The sequence below is a fragment of the Anoplophora glabripennis genome, unplaced genomic scaffold (genome assembly GCF_000390285.2).
Source record: "Anoplophora glabripennis isolate ALB-LARVAE unplaced genomic scaffold, Agla_2.0 scaffold1021, whole genome shotgun sequence".
Classification (NCBI taxonomy): domain Eukaryota; kingdom Metazoa; phylum Arthropoda; class Insecta; order Coleoptera; family Cerambycidae; genus Anoplophora; species Anoplophora glabripennis.
Window position 1 is genome coordinate 80,954 of NW_019417106.1, and position 15,533 is coordinate 96,486.

The window sequence follows — 15,533 nt, forward strand, 5'->3', positions numbered from 1 at the left end:
TTTTTCATTTAGTCAATTTAGTTGGATATCGTAAACAAATTTAATCAAAACTATTTTATTACGATATTTATCTTAAAAAATTTAGTTAGTTTTAGAGGTGTAGATATCTTTTATAGGGGTATAGGAGAACTGGACGAAAATCTCATTTGAACGAATGAACAAATATTGGAATAAGACAAAGTCCCCTTAATTTTATCATAAATAGATAAGGTTAAAAAATTGCTAGATTTAAAAAGGTTCTTATTAAAAATAAGTGCATATTGCATTCTTAATACAATTCGAAATTAGATTAGAATTTCCGATTTGGATTAGGTACTTAAATTTAAGCCGGCCCTGTAAAGCCCCTATTTGCTATTTCATACATATGTTTATTCTTTGCTTTGTAACCTGTTTTTTTAAATATTTGACAACAGTGACAACTGCCAAGCAGCCAAGACAAGAATGACAGACTGTAGATGTGTTATGTTCTGTGGTGTGGTGCAAGGGCTGTGCTAGGGGTTGTTTTCGACTAATGAAGGGTAGTAATAGTAAAGTATAAAAGTTAGTAACGATGGCGAGTAAAAATAAATCTACAAAAATAAAAATGGATACCAAGGCAACTCAAATGCCAGATAATGTATTGGAAGTAATATTTTCATTCTTAACACTTCATGATTTACGAAACTGTTCATTAGTGTGTAAAAGGTGGTATAGTTTTTTAAATGATGAAAATAATGACGTTTGGAGGTTACATTGTGTAAGAAAGCTTGCTGAAGAGGCTCTTAAGTCGGATCTATTATCATCAGTTCCCACATACAAAGCTAAACTAAGAGCATTTTACCATGCATGGAATCCTAATGACTGTTCAAGAAATATTTACATTAAACCAAATGGCTTTACTTTGCATAGAAATCCTGTAGCACAAAGTACTGATGCGGCGAGGGGTAAAATAGGTTTTCGTCATGGAAGGCACACATGGGAAGTGATATGGGAAGGACCTTTAGGAACAGTGGCAGTAATAGGAATTGCTACTAGGGATGCTCCTTTACAGTGCCACGGTTACGTGGCCTTATTAGGGTCCGATGATCAAAGCTGGGGCTGGAACTTAGTGGATAATCATTTGCTACACAATGGGGACGCTCAAGGAAATTATCCATTACTAAATAATGCCCCAAAGTATCAGGTAAATGGTCACTTTTACTGTAATTTAATTGTCAGGAAGCATGTTACTTAAAGTACCTAGATGCCTTCTACTAAAATAAGTAAAAGAATCTTGGTGACTGGAATTATAAGTACCTACTATAAACTCTGTTGTTGGACTATTGACATCACATACTCTGACTATAGCATGATAATTGATAACTCTTAAACCATGTTAAATCCTTACGGTCATCTTTACAAAACTATCGTATTATGTATTCTCCGAGAGACAAAACGCTGGGGACATTGCGGTGTATGAGACCCAGATATTATTGGGAATTGCAGATTATATTAAATTTAATAGGTATTAGTAGATATTATTAGGCATTGTGTGGGTGTTATAAAAAAGTAAAGGAATTGCTAAGGTATTATGGGCATTACTAAGGCATTTATTTATAACTAGTGGACATTTAGAATACAGAGTCATATAAGTCCATGTCCATGTAATTGAGAGCGTAATTCCTTTGGTCTTTTTAGACACAAGCTTTAATAAACCACTGGCCTAAAGATACTGGTTTCCAAGATCTCTGAAGTTGTTTGACATAGATTGACAAAACTTGGGGAAATAATATAACTAATTAAAGAAAAATATAAAACTGTCAACTAGCGGTGGATATTTGGAGGAACCTTTGTCATTAAAACTCTTAGAACAACTATGCCATATTTTTCAATAACTTTAACGTCCTATGTATTGGAAACCAGTAACTTTAAGGCCTTTGGTTTGTTAAGACTTTTGGGCCTAAAATGGCTTAAGGAAGCACCGTCAACAAGTATTTAACTTTTGTCATATTTTCTAAGACATGTCAGTATAATGATTAAGGCAATAGGGTTGTTGACCAAATTTCAAAAACTAGATAATATAATTCTACAGGTGCTAATTAGTGTGTATGCACAATTAGAGATTGAGAAATGCGTTTGAACAGTTTTAAAATAATTATTTAAAACTGATTTTTTTATAATATTTCAAAACGGTTGTGACGTCATAATGGGCACCTTGTAGTGAAATTATGTGTAGATGATTGCGTAAAGGAAAAAATTGGAGGAAGAAGATGCTCTGTCAACACTGTCAGTAGTGTCAGTCTGTCAGTGACATTGTCGCATTAAATATTTTCGAGTCTACGAGTTATTTTCCTTAATATTCGAATTCCTTTATTAAGTAAAATTATTATTTAGTAGTAATCATTTAATATCTCCCTTCCCATCGAATTAAAGCAGAATGTGTGAAACGGGATTTGTGAAAGCTTGATATTTTTATGATGATGAATTGAATTTTTTAAAATAGACGACCGTTTTAATATTGGCGAAATCAGAGGTATAAAAACAGTCAGGTAAGGATTAACATATTTAATGAATGATTTTATTGTGTTTATTTATAATATAAATAATAAATATAAATACCTACTTATTTACGGAAAATTATAGTGCAGTTCGGGAGTCTTATGGAGATAATGCAATTGGCTATGTGGAATGTGGAACAAAATACCACTTAAATTTTGTTGAATCCATTACAATCAGGAAATTAATAATAACTATCACAAATACTCTTAATTGATAGACTGCTGTCGCTAGTGTCACTACTGTCACTTTTGTTTAAAAAACAGGAAACAGGATAACAGGGCTTGATGGACAATTTTGATATATTTTCTTCTTCATAATTATGCAATAGGATCGCTACTATAGTAGGATCGTATACGATGCAAAGTAGAGCAAAAAATTGTCGGCCTTTTATCAAAGAAAAATCGTGTCATCATTTTTAGGAGGCGTAAGATAAATCATTTCAAATTTAAAATGAAATTCAATGTAAAATCTGAAATACCGCTGCATACGCACTGTGTTCTGGTAGTAGCTGTAGTCGCCCAGGTGCATCGAGTGTACGAACTGGTCGGTTATACGGCAAATACTAACCTGGCGAGATTTGCCGTCAATTAGAGAGCGCTTCCAAAAAACAAGTAAACAACAGTGGCGCGTACAGAGGTAAAATGTAGTACCTACATATGTGGAATTTAGGAAACAAATTGGATTTATAATAAATTACATTTAAAATAAATAGTTTATGAGAATAAAGGAATTTTTGTAGCAACAAGGGTGCCAGACCTGAACTGATCCCCTCGTCCCTTCATAATGTATAAAGAAATTATTCAATTTGTAAAACCCTTAAAGGCGTACTTCATTGGTTCCCTTGACAGGCAATGATTTATTACTTTGCATCGAATATGATCGTACTATAGCTTCTTGTTCAATTGCCCCTTATGACGTCAGACTAGTTTTTAAGTAACACAAAAATTCATAAATGATTTCTACCACTAATTTGTCATATAAGTATTTAAAATTTTACTATACAGGCAGGTTCTTTTATATAAAATCTTTGTATCAACAACAATTTGTATATGGTTTATTTTTATAGTCAGCAACCCTATTTGTAAAAAATTCTGTAGTGTGCTGACACTCATGGAGGCTTAGTATAATAGTCTATTAGAATAGACTAGAAATAGCCCAGGTGCTGCAATTAACAGACAATGTTTAAACAAATGTAGGTACTAAATAAATGTATCCTTGATTCAAATCTATTGCTTTTTCTGTGTATCCTTCCAATCATCATGTAAATCAAACTTTTGTGTTTAGAAAAACATTTTTTGCAAAAGGCTAACTTACTACTAGGTATATTTTTATACAAAAATATTTATACGCCCCTATGTTGAACAAATCTGATTTCTCTTTTCAACTTCTATGTTTATTTGTATAGTGTCCCAAAAATATGTGCCCAAATTTTAACTACATTTATTATTTCTTAAAAAGCAACAACTTTTGTCTAATATATATATATATATATTTTTTTTTGATTTTTGATTACTCACTTTTGTCTGATAAGAAACGAGAAGGAAACCACGGGAATGTTTTGAGGCACAAGTTTGAGTAATATTTAGGTACAAGTTTGAGCAATATTTGAATAACACTGAAAACTATTTGAGTGAGTAATACTTCGGTAATATTTAACTGAAGCCGCCACCCCTCTGCTCTCTATCTTTTTTTCAAATATTTCTGATTAATGCTTGAGTAATTAATATTGAAAAAAAAAATCCCAAGTTACAGCCTGTTCATTGATGGGAATTGGAAGGGCATTGCCTTACATTAAAAGTTATTACATTGAAATTAAGGGCATTAGGTGACAAAACAGGTACATATTAGTGTAGGTGGTGTACTCAGTGGTGTACTTTTCTTTTTGGTCGTCTCTTTTGGTATTATAAAATTTCATATTCTTATTGTTTACTATGATTAGGCATTTTTGAATCTGTTCTGTTTTTTCATCCCTGAAATCTCAGTTTATTGAAATGAAAATAATTTTATAAATGTAAAAAAGTAAATAGATTAATTTTTTAAGTAGGTATCCTATTCATTTTTCATTACAATACGTACTTACTAATATGTTGATATGCTTTTTAGGTTGGAGAAAGAATAAGAGTCGTATTGGATTGTGATGATAATACACTGTCTTTTGAAAAGAACTATGAATTTTTAGGAGTTGCATTTCGGGGTAAGTTTATACCACGTTTTAATGATAGATTTTATTTGAAATAATCATTAATATCTCGTTTAATATTTTGTTCCAAATAATAGTATATATTTCCAATTCTTACTAGAAAACTTTTAGGTTTACCAAATAAGAAGCTGTACCCAACAGTATCGGCAGTTTATGGCAATACAGAAGTGTCAATGGTATACCTCGGCCCGCCAATGGATGGCTAACATAACCTTAATTTATTAGCCTAATATTGAAGTAACGGAGAGAGATTTATACGTCTGTTTCAAGATGGTTCTTCAGGTCAGTCCGGTTTGCCCATGTGATAATTACCACTTTATTGTACACAGTTTTTCGATCGACACCAACTTCCAGTCCTAATATGGTTACGTCTTAAGACATAAATATGATGCGATAGATTTTTATGAAATGTGAATATTCGATTCATACCGAAGCACACTTGAGGTAAATATGAATTGATTTTTATCTGTAAGGATGTTTTACTGCTTCCACAAGTTGTTTTTTATACAAGGTGTAACTAAAATACTTCTTCAAATTTTATTTAAATCAAAAAATTAATGTGGTATTTAGCTACAATAATATTTTTCATTGTTTTCAATACACAATTTAGAATAATAGCATTCCGAGTTTTGTTAGAGTAATGGGGTCACTGCTTAGGTTTTCCACAATTTAGGATATATTTTTTGATTTTAAGCTTTATAATAACTATTAAAAATTCGTTGTTTTGAAAGCTACGAATCTGAAAATCAGTTATTATAAAATTGTCGAATATAAAAATTATTATATTTATTATCTGGAACTTCTCTGAACTATTTAAACTATACTAAACTAAAATTTTTTAAATCAAACTTGTTTTTTACCTAATTTCGACTAACCGTTGCTCAATTTCAATCATAAATATGCCCCTTATATTGAATACTTAATTATAATCAAAAATTGTTATTTTTTCTGTATTACAAGTGATTTTGTGATGAAAAAATCAATCTATATAATCATTGGCATTTTCATGTTTTTTAAAAACTTACATAAAGATAAATTAACTAATTATTAAATGTGGCTAAAAAGTCCCATTGCAGTCAATTATATAATGGAAAATACGGCTGAAAAATGGCATTGCATTGGTCAATTACTGGAATAAGCTGATCGACAACTGGTATATAGTGGGTTTACAGAATTTCTTTGCAAAACATTTAAGTAGATGAATATTATTAAAAAATTTCTTCCAATATTACAAATTCTGATACATATCATTTTTGTAAACATGACCTAAAAAAAAATAAATACTATTTTATACCTAACTGGCTGAAAACAAGTGAATTTACCCATGTTTAAAAGCACATTTCTCGATTTAATATTGATAATTAGACATTAACCATATAAATCGAATCTATTTATGAATAGTTCAATGCTTACTTTGTTTTTTGAGACAAGGTTCACTCCAAATTTTTATCACGTGTCAGTAGACTACTCGACTGCCACTACAGGTGGATGAATTTAAATCCACCAAAATTATGAATAAAACGGGGAAACATGATGGTTGAAATTGGGGAAACCGGAAAGGATTTAATTCCTTCTTATTTTTACTCGAATTTCACAAAACTGGTCGAGAAAGGGTATTGGTTGTATAACTGAAGCAATGTCCTTATCAGCTCAACATCCTGAATATGTTTATGCAACCATTTTTAATTTAAAATGTCAATTTAAGGCAGGTATTACCCGTTTTATTATTGAAAAGTCAAGTATTATAAGATTTATTCGCATTTTTATATTTTTATGAAGTTATAGTAGTTAATATTATTAATTATTAATATTATTATTATATTAATAATAAATATTAATATGATTTTTTTAGCAGCTTTTAAGTACAATGTTAGCTAGTCTTACCTCTAAAAAATGTTACCACCACCACCACACTAGATGTTTTTAGTAAATGTAGTGTATATCTTCATATTTCTATAATTTTGGTTTAAATGGTAAGCTTCTTCTATTATAATTCACCAACTTTGTAAATTTAAAATAGTCGATGCAACATGTCACGTTGATAATCATTTTCTCAAATGACAATCAAGTGGGCTAAGTGGCTTCATAATCTTTCAAATGTTTTACTGTTAAACTAACCTCTGTAAAAGCTTTTTGATTAATAACCTTGAAAACAGCAGTAATAAAACAACGATGAACCCTGAAATTGAAAATGCTTTGGAAAATAATGATGTGGAAGATGGACTTGATGAATATATTGATATTGCCGATAGTGATGAAGATAGTGATGTCGAGCAAGATGAATCGGATGATGAATATTTCGAAGAAATCTATTCAGAAATTTTAGAAGCTGTAAATAGAAATGCTGAGAATTTGCAGTTGCTTCAAAAGACATTTAATAGCCTTAAGTTAGGATTATTAGAGAGAATGTGGTATTGCAGAATCTTCAAGGAAATCGAAATGGCTAATGATACTGTGGAACAAGTCGAAGAGAAATTGTTTGAGTTCTCGGATTAGTTGAAAAATTTAAAATCAAGTGTTCAAACGTCTCATAATATATTATTTTAAGATTAAAATATGTTTTAAATCACGTGTTAAAAAGTGGTGCATTATTTTACTACACTTGTTAAATTTGCCTCAATTGTGCTTATCGAATTAGATTTTTTTTGTCATAAATAGTGACCTGATTTGTTTTATTTTATGTTTAATTTATATATTGCAACATACATATTGTGTGTTCAAGTTTTTTTTTATGCAGTACAAATGAGTTGGACAATTCCATTAAATTATAGACTGCAAGGCCATTTCATTTCGTTTCTAAATTTTATGATTTTTTTTTAGTCGCTTCACTTCATCTTGTAAAATATTGCTTGGAATTGTGGGAGATTTACTATTGGAATATATTTTGAATAACAAATAACTAATCTAGATTTCAGAATGTGCAATATAATATTGATGTGATTGAATAATTTTAGCCTGTACATTTGTAAAAATAGATAATTTTTAATGAACTACTCGGAATTTGTATTTGAAGGTATGTTACCAGCACTATTTACTTAAAATAGAAGTTGCTGTAGCAGTTTTTGTAAATATATTTGTTGTTTAACAACCAGCAAACATTACGAGTCAGATACATTTTTTCTGAAAAAGCTAAACGTTTTTCTTTATCCAACAACATTAGTGTTAAACTCAACTGAGGATGTAGACGTTATATCTACAAGGTGTTCCATATCATTCTGTTCAAATTTCATGAAATAAACAAATTTAAATTCGTATACCAAATAAACACTATTTTATTTCCCTTGTCCTTTCCCTCGTTGAATACAAGCTTGTAGGCTGATAGGCGACGTGACATGGTTATTGTTTCTATTTTTCTTGGGGTATTTCTGCCACATTGACTGAAAAGATAAATTTTAAATAAATAAAGTACTTATGCCAAAAGAACCAGTCAAGTGTTTTTTCATGTTTGTTTCCTCTTAATTGTTGGGCAATTTGTGGAATCTGCTTCAACAATTTCTCTCTTTTTGAAACTTGTGCATAACTAAATCTTGCATGAATCGCCAGGGTTCATAAATTCACGAAAGAAGAACAATATAACGCTGTTCTTAGATAAGTTTTTTAAGTTTTTATTTGGTTTACAAATTTGAATCTGTTTATTTAGAAAGAACAAATAAGTGTTGACCTACCTTTTTTGTGCTTTTTAACCTTAAAATTTACTTTATCTTCTTTATACATACTTTTATTAGTACTGTTGTAGTAGTTTTTACTTTCCATGATTCTATACAGGGTGATTCAGAACTTATCCAAAAAAAAAATTCTGGATGTACAGGGGACCCTTACAAATACAATTTTGTAAAGAAAAAATCAAAAAGGGCAGTTCGAAAATTATTTAAAAATACACTTCTGCACGCCACTGGAAACTGGTCCACTGTAAAATCTGACCTCGCACAATGCGACCGGCATGGCGGTGTGATAAAAACGGACAAAAACTCGCAAGAAAAGAAATAAATAGAATTTTATAGCACCTATTTTATATTGGCAAATTCAACTGCTTTTGTCTTTATTAATTAATAAAATTAATTTGTGTTTTTAAATAATAAAATCATTTGACATACCCGATGTTACAACAACAATTGTTCAAAATTTTATCCACCAACGTGTAAACACATTTGGGTCCATCTTAATCAGTTTCTACGAACTAACACAAATGTTGTCTTGCTTCATCATAACACAAATACTTCACCATAATACAAATGTTGCCTTGCTTCACCATAAATTAAAACGATATCCATCAACTCCGAGTTGCTATTCACACAAACCATCTTTGACACTAACTACTAAAAAACTATTGTAAACACCACAGATAACAGGTAAACACTATCGGCAATGACGATTGCAAAAGCAGATTTCAGTATTCGGAGTCGCTGAGGCCACGTGGCTCTCCGCGCGTATTGCGAATGACGCTAGAGACTACAGTTGTCCAGCTATGTAGTGGTTGAATGTACTATAACTTCAATAATACTGACAATAATACTGACAATATATACTGACATAAGAAAAGCGTTTGACAGAATTGATCATCTATGTCTGCTGTCTAAACTCAGAGCAACAGGGTTTTCAAGTTCGTTATCCAACCTAATCGAATCATATTTACTAAATCGTCGTCAGTATGTTGAATATGGTGGTGTACGTTCTGAGATGTATGTGTCGACATCAGGTGTTCCTCAGGGGTCGAATTTGGGTCCTTTACTGTTCCTTCTCTTTGTGAATGACATTTCAACTAAAATATCTGTGCAACATTTGCTTTTTGCTGATGATTTGAAAATTTATTTACAAATTAATTCAGTTATCGATTGCAAGGTCCTACAGGCCTCGCTAGATGAAGTTCACAGCTGGTGTCTTAACAACAGGCTTGAACTAAACTTAACTAAGTGTAAGGTTGTTTCGTTCCATAGGAAATCATATCCTATAATATTTGATTATTCACTGAATGGAGTTGTACTGGAGAGATGTGATACATATAAAGATTTGGGAGTAATATTCGATAAGGGACTCTCCTTCAACAATCATGTCCTGGAAACTGTTTCTTCTGCCTGCAGATTGTTAGGATATTTTATTAGGAATTGGGGCGAGTTCTCCGAAATAAATTCACTTAGAATTTTATATGTAACATTTATTAGAAGTAAAATGGATTATGCATCAATCATTTGGTCTCCTATATATCAAAATTCTATCCACCATATAGAATCCGTACAGCGTAAATGTCTAAAATTTATGTATTTTAAATGTAATGGGTTTTATCCCCCCAGAGGATTTGATCATCTAACTCTACTCGAGTCTTTCAGTCTTCCTGCATTGTCAGACAGAAGAAACTGCGCTGCGTTAACTTTTTTGTGTAAACTGTTTAATAACTCAATTGATTGTGACTATCTTTTGCAACAATTTTCATTTTCAGTGCCAAGAGCCCAGTCAAGATATAAGCCTACTTTTTATTGTAAAACCCCTAGAACTAATATATTAGTTAAATCACCGATTTATACTATGTGTCAATTATTCAATGGTATATCCGATCAGTGCGACATCAATTTTCATGGTATAAGTTATATTATTGCTAAGTTTAAGTCCACGCTATAGTTATTGATGGGTTATCCTGCTTAATTGTTGTTTTTCTTTTTCCTTTTTTTTTTTCGTATATTGTGAACTACTTTTTTTGTTATACACTTTGTCTTACATATATTTTTTTTTCTCTGTAATTGGGTATTAATCCGTTGAGAATAAATGTATTATTATTATTATTAATAATTTTTTTCTCGGAAACGATAAGCATTTTACAAATTTTTTTTACGATATTGACTCCATTTCTCATGCTGCATCTATTCCCAAATTTTTTTGGATAAGTTGTGAATTACCCTGTATATTGAATGATATTGTTGCGCCTTCAAAATGTGACGTGTATTTTATCAAATTGTTGAGTGGAGTTAAAAAAAAAACTGTTTCTTGGCCTTTTTTATTTAAGAATTACAACAATTATTTTTAATTTTACGGCGGACAATTCTGTAGAAAACAAGATGGTTGTTTTTAACCAGATTTACCAAAATTAATAATGATTTAGCTCCCTCTAATTGAACTACATGTTGCACTCTCACTATTGCCTTTGGAGCCTTTTAATACAAATTTAACAGCACCTAGCATAATAAACAATGAGATTTTAAAGATCTTTGACTGTATTCCATCAAATTCAAATTATTTTCACTGATGTAAAAGTTATGGTGTGAAACATGTTAGAAATTTCCTATTTCTATGCTAGAAAAATTGTTTAGTCTTAAACTTTATCAAAAAGTGAAGTTTAATGGTCTTATCACATATTTAAAAAGTAATCAAAAAATGTTTGTTCATAGCTCTACTATTACTTAAATTCCCTATGATTACTAAACCATTCAAAATTATTTACCTATTATTTTCAATCTTACACTCGGTGTGAATCACCCTGTATATTTTTCTATATATTGAATAATGCTTTTGTAATTAATCCGTAGTAATCGTTTGGAAACGCTACATTAACAATATCACAAAATTTTAATTTTGTGATATTGTTTTGAATTGCTGTGTTAGATTGAAAAAATTATCTATAGTAATCGTTTGGAAACGCTACATTAACTATATCACAAAATTTTTAATGAATTGCCGTGTTAGATTGAAAAAATTATCTATAGTAATCGTTTGGAAACGCTACATTAACTATATCACAAAATTTTTAATGAAATGCTGTTAGAAAAAATTTACATTGAAAAATGCCCCTTGTTTGTACTTAAGGGTTCATATAGCCTAGTCCATATCTACATACTTCTGCTTGCAGACATACAAACACATGTGCCACAAATGCATGTGTTTTTGGTTTCCATCTAGGATGGTAAACAAAAATTTTACACATAAACATTTGGCCATAAACAACTGATGAATATATCTATTCACAAATGAATGCAAATTCAAAATATTATAATTCTATAATTTTTATTTGTTGTATGAGCATACACGGATCAATCGTTTCTGGTTGCCAAGTTCATTTTGACCCAAAGACTTCAAATTTCAAGATCCTTCTTTGGGCTTTGGGTTTCAAGTAAAAGTGTTTAGGTTCACTAAAAATATATTATACTCATGGACAAACAATTTGTACAATTTCAAAGCAATAACATATTTAATAATAACTTAAAAGCTTCAGAAAAAAAAATTATACAGAGTGATGAAAGTACCAATTTAGAAAATAGGAAAAATAATATTTTCCAATACTTAAATTGAATTTATTGGTTGATTTTATTGATGTAGATCATGTTACGGAATGAGATAATGTTTTTTTGTTTTGTTAGATAAACATTTTATTTTTGTTACAAAAGAATTTTACAATTAGTTTTTTTTTCACTGTCGTTACTAATTAATAGTTATTTTAATAACTAATAATAATAGTTATTAAAATTATTATTGTATGACTATATTTATGTATTTCATGTTCTTCACTTTTCTTCATGTGACAGTTATTTTATAAATATAATATTTCTTTGCCATTCTCAAAAAATCTCGGCATTCAGCTTCATCGTTTATTTCCAGTGCGAAAATATTTTCAGAATGTTGTACTCTTGAAAAAATATCATAATCAAACATGTTTTACTTCCCCCAAAATATGTAGCTTGCGAAATTTTCTCTAACTGTTTCGCTTTTGAATATATATTCTTTGAAAAACCTACTGAAATGAATAATACAGGGTCAGAAAGTCCCCATGGTTCATCGACCGTTACGCGAGAGTGATAAAGAAAGTCATAGAAATCCGTGCGATAGAGAAAGATGCCTATAATGAAGGTGTCTAATTGTCACCGCCCATTTTGTGCTTCCACAAATAAGATCCACTCCTTATTTGTGGAAGGGCGAAATGGGCGGTGACTATTAGACGCCTTCATTATAGCCATCTTTCTCTATCGCACGGATTTTTATGACTAACTTTATCGCTCTCGTGTAACGGCCGATGAACCATGGGACTTTCTGACCCTGTATAATAATATAATATACATATAATAATATTTTTTGATGTCCACAGATTACTTCTTCCCTTAAATTTTTGTTCAGGGGCAAGCAAAAAACATTCTATTAATGTTTACAAATATTTTTGTGTTTACATCGGGTATTTCTTTAAAAACGTTTGTAGATCTGGACTAGGTGTAGGTATGTCTGCGAACTGATCTAAAGATGAAAGTATAAATTCAATTCAAAGATAAAGTCAAGATGGGTTATATTAGTCCATTTTGTTGATTATTTCTAAGTGTCTATTATCAGTTATTTTAATAGTACGTGATCAAGTAGATGTAGACCTTTAGGTATTTCTCTTGGTTGTTTTTGATAAATTGCTGACTAAACGTTGAATGTTGGAAAATTAATAACACATATTTTTTTATTTACTTTAGTTGAGTTTAAAACATACAAATATTAGGAATATTTATTAGTTATTCATAATATATTTCTTTTTCGGCAGTAATTTATTCATAAAAGTGATACAGTAGCAATTTATTTACAGTTTAAACTAGGTTATATAAATGTTCCTCCAATTTTACCTAAAACTAAAGTATATATAGGCTCTTTGTGATAATAATTTGTTTTTGGTAACATTCTTGACTTTTGTGTTCCCAATTTTCAGTAAGACGTTAGAGTTTTATTAACAGTAACATAAAATAGCGCCATTCTCTATACAATGTGGCGTATTAACAACCAGAACCTCAAAAATTATTAATCTATTTAAAAAAATTCCATGAAAAACTTGCACAAGAAATTATTTGTAGGGGTGGTTATTTCTACCCCTTGCAACCAATGAGGAAGATCAACAATTTTTGTAATTTTCTGCATATTTAAAGAGAAAAATAAAAACTATTATTCTCTTCCAGTTTAACGGGTCATCGATCCGCAGAGACCCTTTGATTTACAACAAGAAATCATAATTTTTCGAACCTATTTTTTTTATATGTATATAAATCGTCCGAAAAAAATTATTTATGGGTAATCTGGTTCTTAATGGGCCTCTCTGTATGTGAATAATCGGGATATATTAGGTAGATCATGTTAGAAGGGAAAATATTGCATTGCCTAACTCTTGTTCTTGGCAAAGTGCATGTTGAAATTTTAGAAAAAATATGTTGTGTTTAATTGAAATAGGTAGGTATATATAATAGAAATACGTACTATTGTTTAAAAGTATAGTTTTTTGTCTTATAATAAGATATACAAAACTTAAATTTTTAGTTCAGAATTTCAAACATTTTCAAAAACTTCAATTATTTTGGTTATAATTATCACTTGTTCAAGACAATTTAATTGATGGGACAGGTGGCAATTAAGATAATTTTATTTTTAAACCAATTTAATGTTTTTGCAAAATAATTTATTTTAGTAGTAGCAGCAGTAGTCATACGCATAAATTATAATTTGAGTATTTTTAATAGAGATCTTTGCTACATATTTCAAAATTTCCAGCAGCTAACAATATTTTTCGAGGTATAAGTCAATTTATTCTTCAATTCATGTAAAATTTGATACGAGAAGGCTTGGAATATGTGGAGTAACATCAAATGAATGTAGGGCGATGATGATAATGTCTTATCTCGAGAAATATTAAACTAGAATGTATATATAAAAATTTCATATTAGTCCAACTTGGCATGAATATCTAGTCTATATTTAAATACGTTTGAGCATTGTATGGTTTTATTTAAATTATTTTTCTGTTTAAATCACTTTCATTTAAATAAGACCATTGTTGCCTTGCATATTTCGCAAAATTTTGTAGTTTTTAAGCAAATGTTTTTTACATTGTGTATTATTCTGTGATATATGTTTTGTTACCTGATATTTTCCTCGTATATTCATCATTTAATTGCATGTCTTCGTTTATGAAATCATTCCTAGGTGCATTTGTTTTGACCAATTTGTATTTCTTGTGGAAAATTGCATTACATCTTAATCTAGTCATTTTATATTACAAATGTAGAAGGTTCTAGTTTTATAGATCCTTTTTATTTAATTGTTATAGCATATATCGATGTAATTTTAAAAGACATGTTGCTAAATATCGCACTGTATTATTTAATGAATATTTTGTTTTAATAGTTTTTGTGGCATGAAGACGCAACCATAAGAAGTTCTCTGAATAGCGATATTATTAATAAAATTATTTGACAGTATACTATCGTTTATTTTTAATTAATTTTAAAATATCGTACCTACTTACCTTTACGTAATATAAAGTAATATTTTTCAGGTTTTTTTCATGGAAATTTTAAAAGTTTTTTGACACTTTAAGGAAATGTACTGTAATCTAGAGAAAGAGAAAGTCAGTGTATAATTATTTATTGTTTTGTTATTAAAATATGTGAGCAAACTACAACAAACGATAGTAAAAGCATAAACAAAACAAAATGCAAAGAATGTTCACAGTTTTATGTTAATAAAACTATTGATATGACTTGAATATTCAGTTACTTGCACTTGCAACTGTAAATAGACAGTTTACTAATTTTAAAAATCTACCTATTGGACGTATTACAATGAAAATGGTTTCATTATTTTATAAGGAAAGATAACACTCTTTAACAAAGTTCAACAATTTTTTTTATTGTCCTATCTATTAAATACTATTTAAATACTAGTACCTTTAAGAACAGTTAAATGAGCATCTTTTTGTAACTGGTAAACGACAGCAGTTGTCTGGGCAAATAAATTATAAATTTTTCTTAAATTCTTGAAGATGGAATAAATTCAGTGTAAGTACCAAACTTAAAAATATTTTGACTGCAATATAGGT

The 15,533-nt window shown here is 29.8% G+C and overlaps 1 protein-coding gene across 3 annotated transcripts; it reads left to right on the forward strand.

Annotated features, from left to right (window-relative positions):
- Positions 1-461: 461 nt before the first annotated feature.
- Positions 462-14,900, forward strand: LOC108914752 (F-box/SPRY domain-containing protein 1). Of its 3 annotated transcripts, none has more exons than XM_018720629.1 (4): positions 462-1,162; positions 4,621-4,711; positions 4,829-5,161; positions 14,840-14,900. In XM_018720629.1, the coding sequence occupies exons 1-3, from the start codon at positions 551-553 to the stop codon at positions 4,921-4,923; spliced, it is 798 nt and encodes a 265-aa protein (XP_018576145.1). In that variant the 5' UTR covers positions 462-550; the 3' UTR covers positions 4,924-5,161; positions 14,840-14,900. The 3 variants fall into 3 exon arrangements, with proteins under 3 accessions (XP_018576145.1, XP_018576146.1, XP_018576144.1); XM_018720630.2 differs by lacking the exon at positions 14,840-14,900 and adding an exon at positions 7,538-8,264 and having other exon boundaries at positions 4,829-4,999; XM_018720628.1 differs by lacking the exon at positions 14,840-14,900 and adding an exon at positions 6,874-6,933.
- Positions 14,901-15,533: the final 633 nt, after the last annotated feature.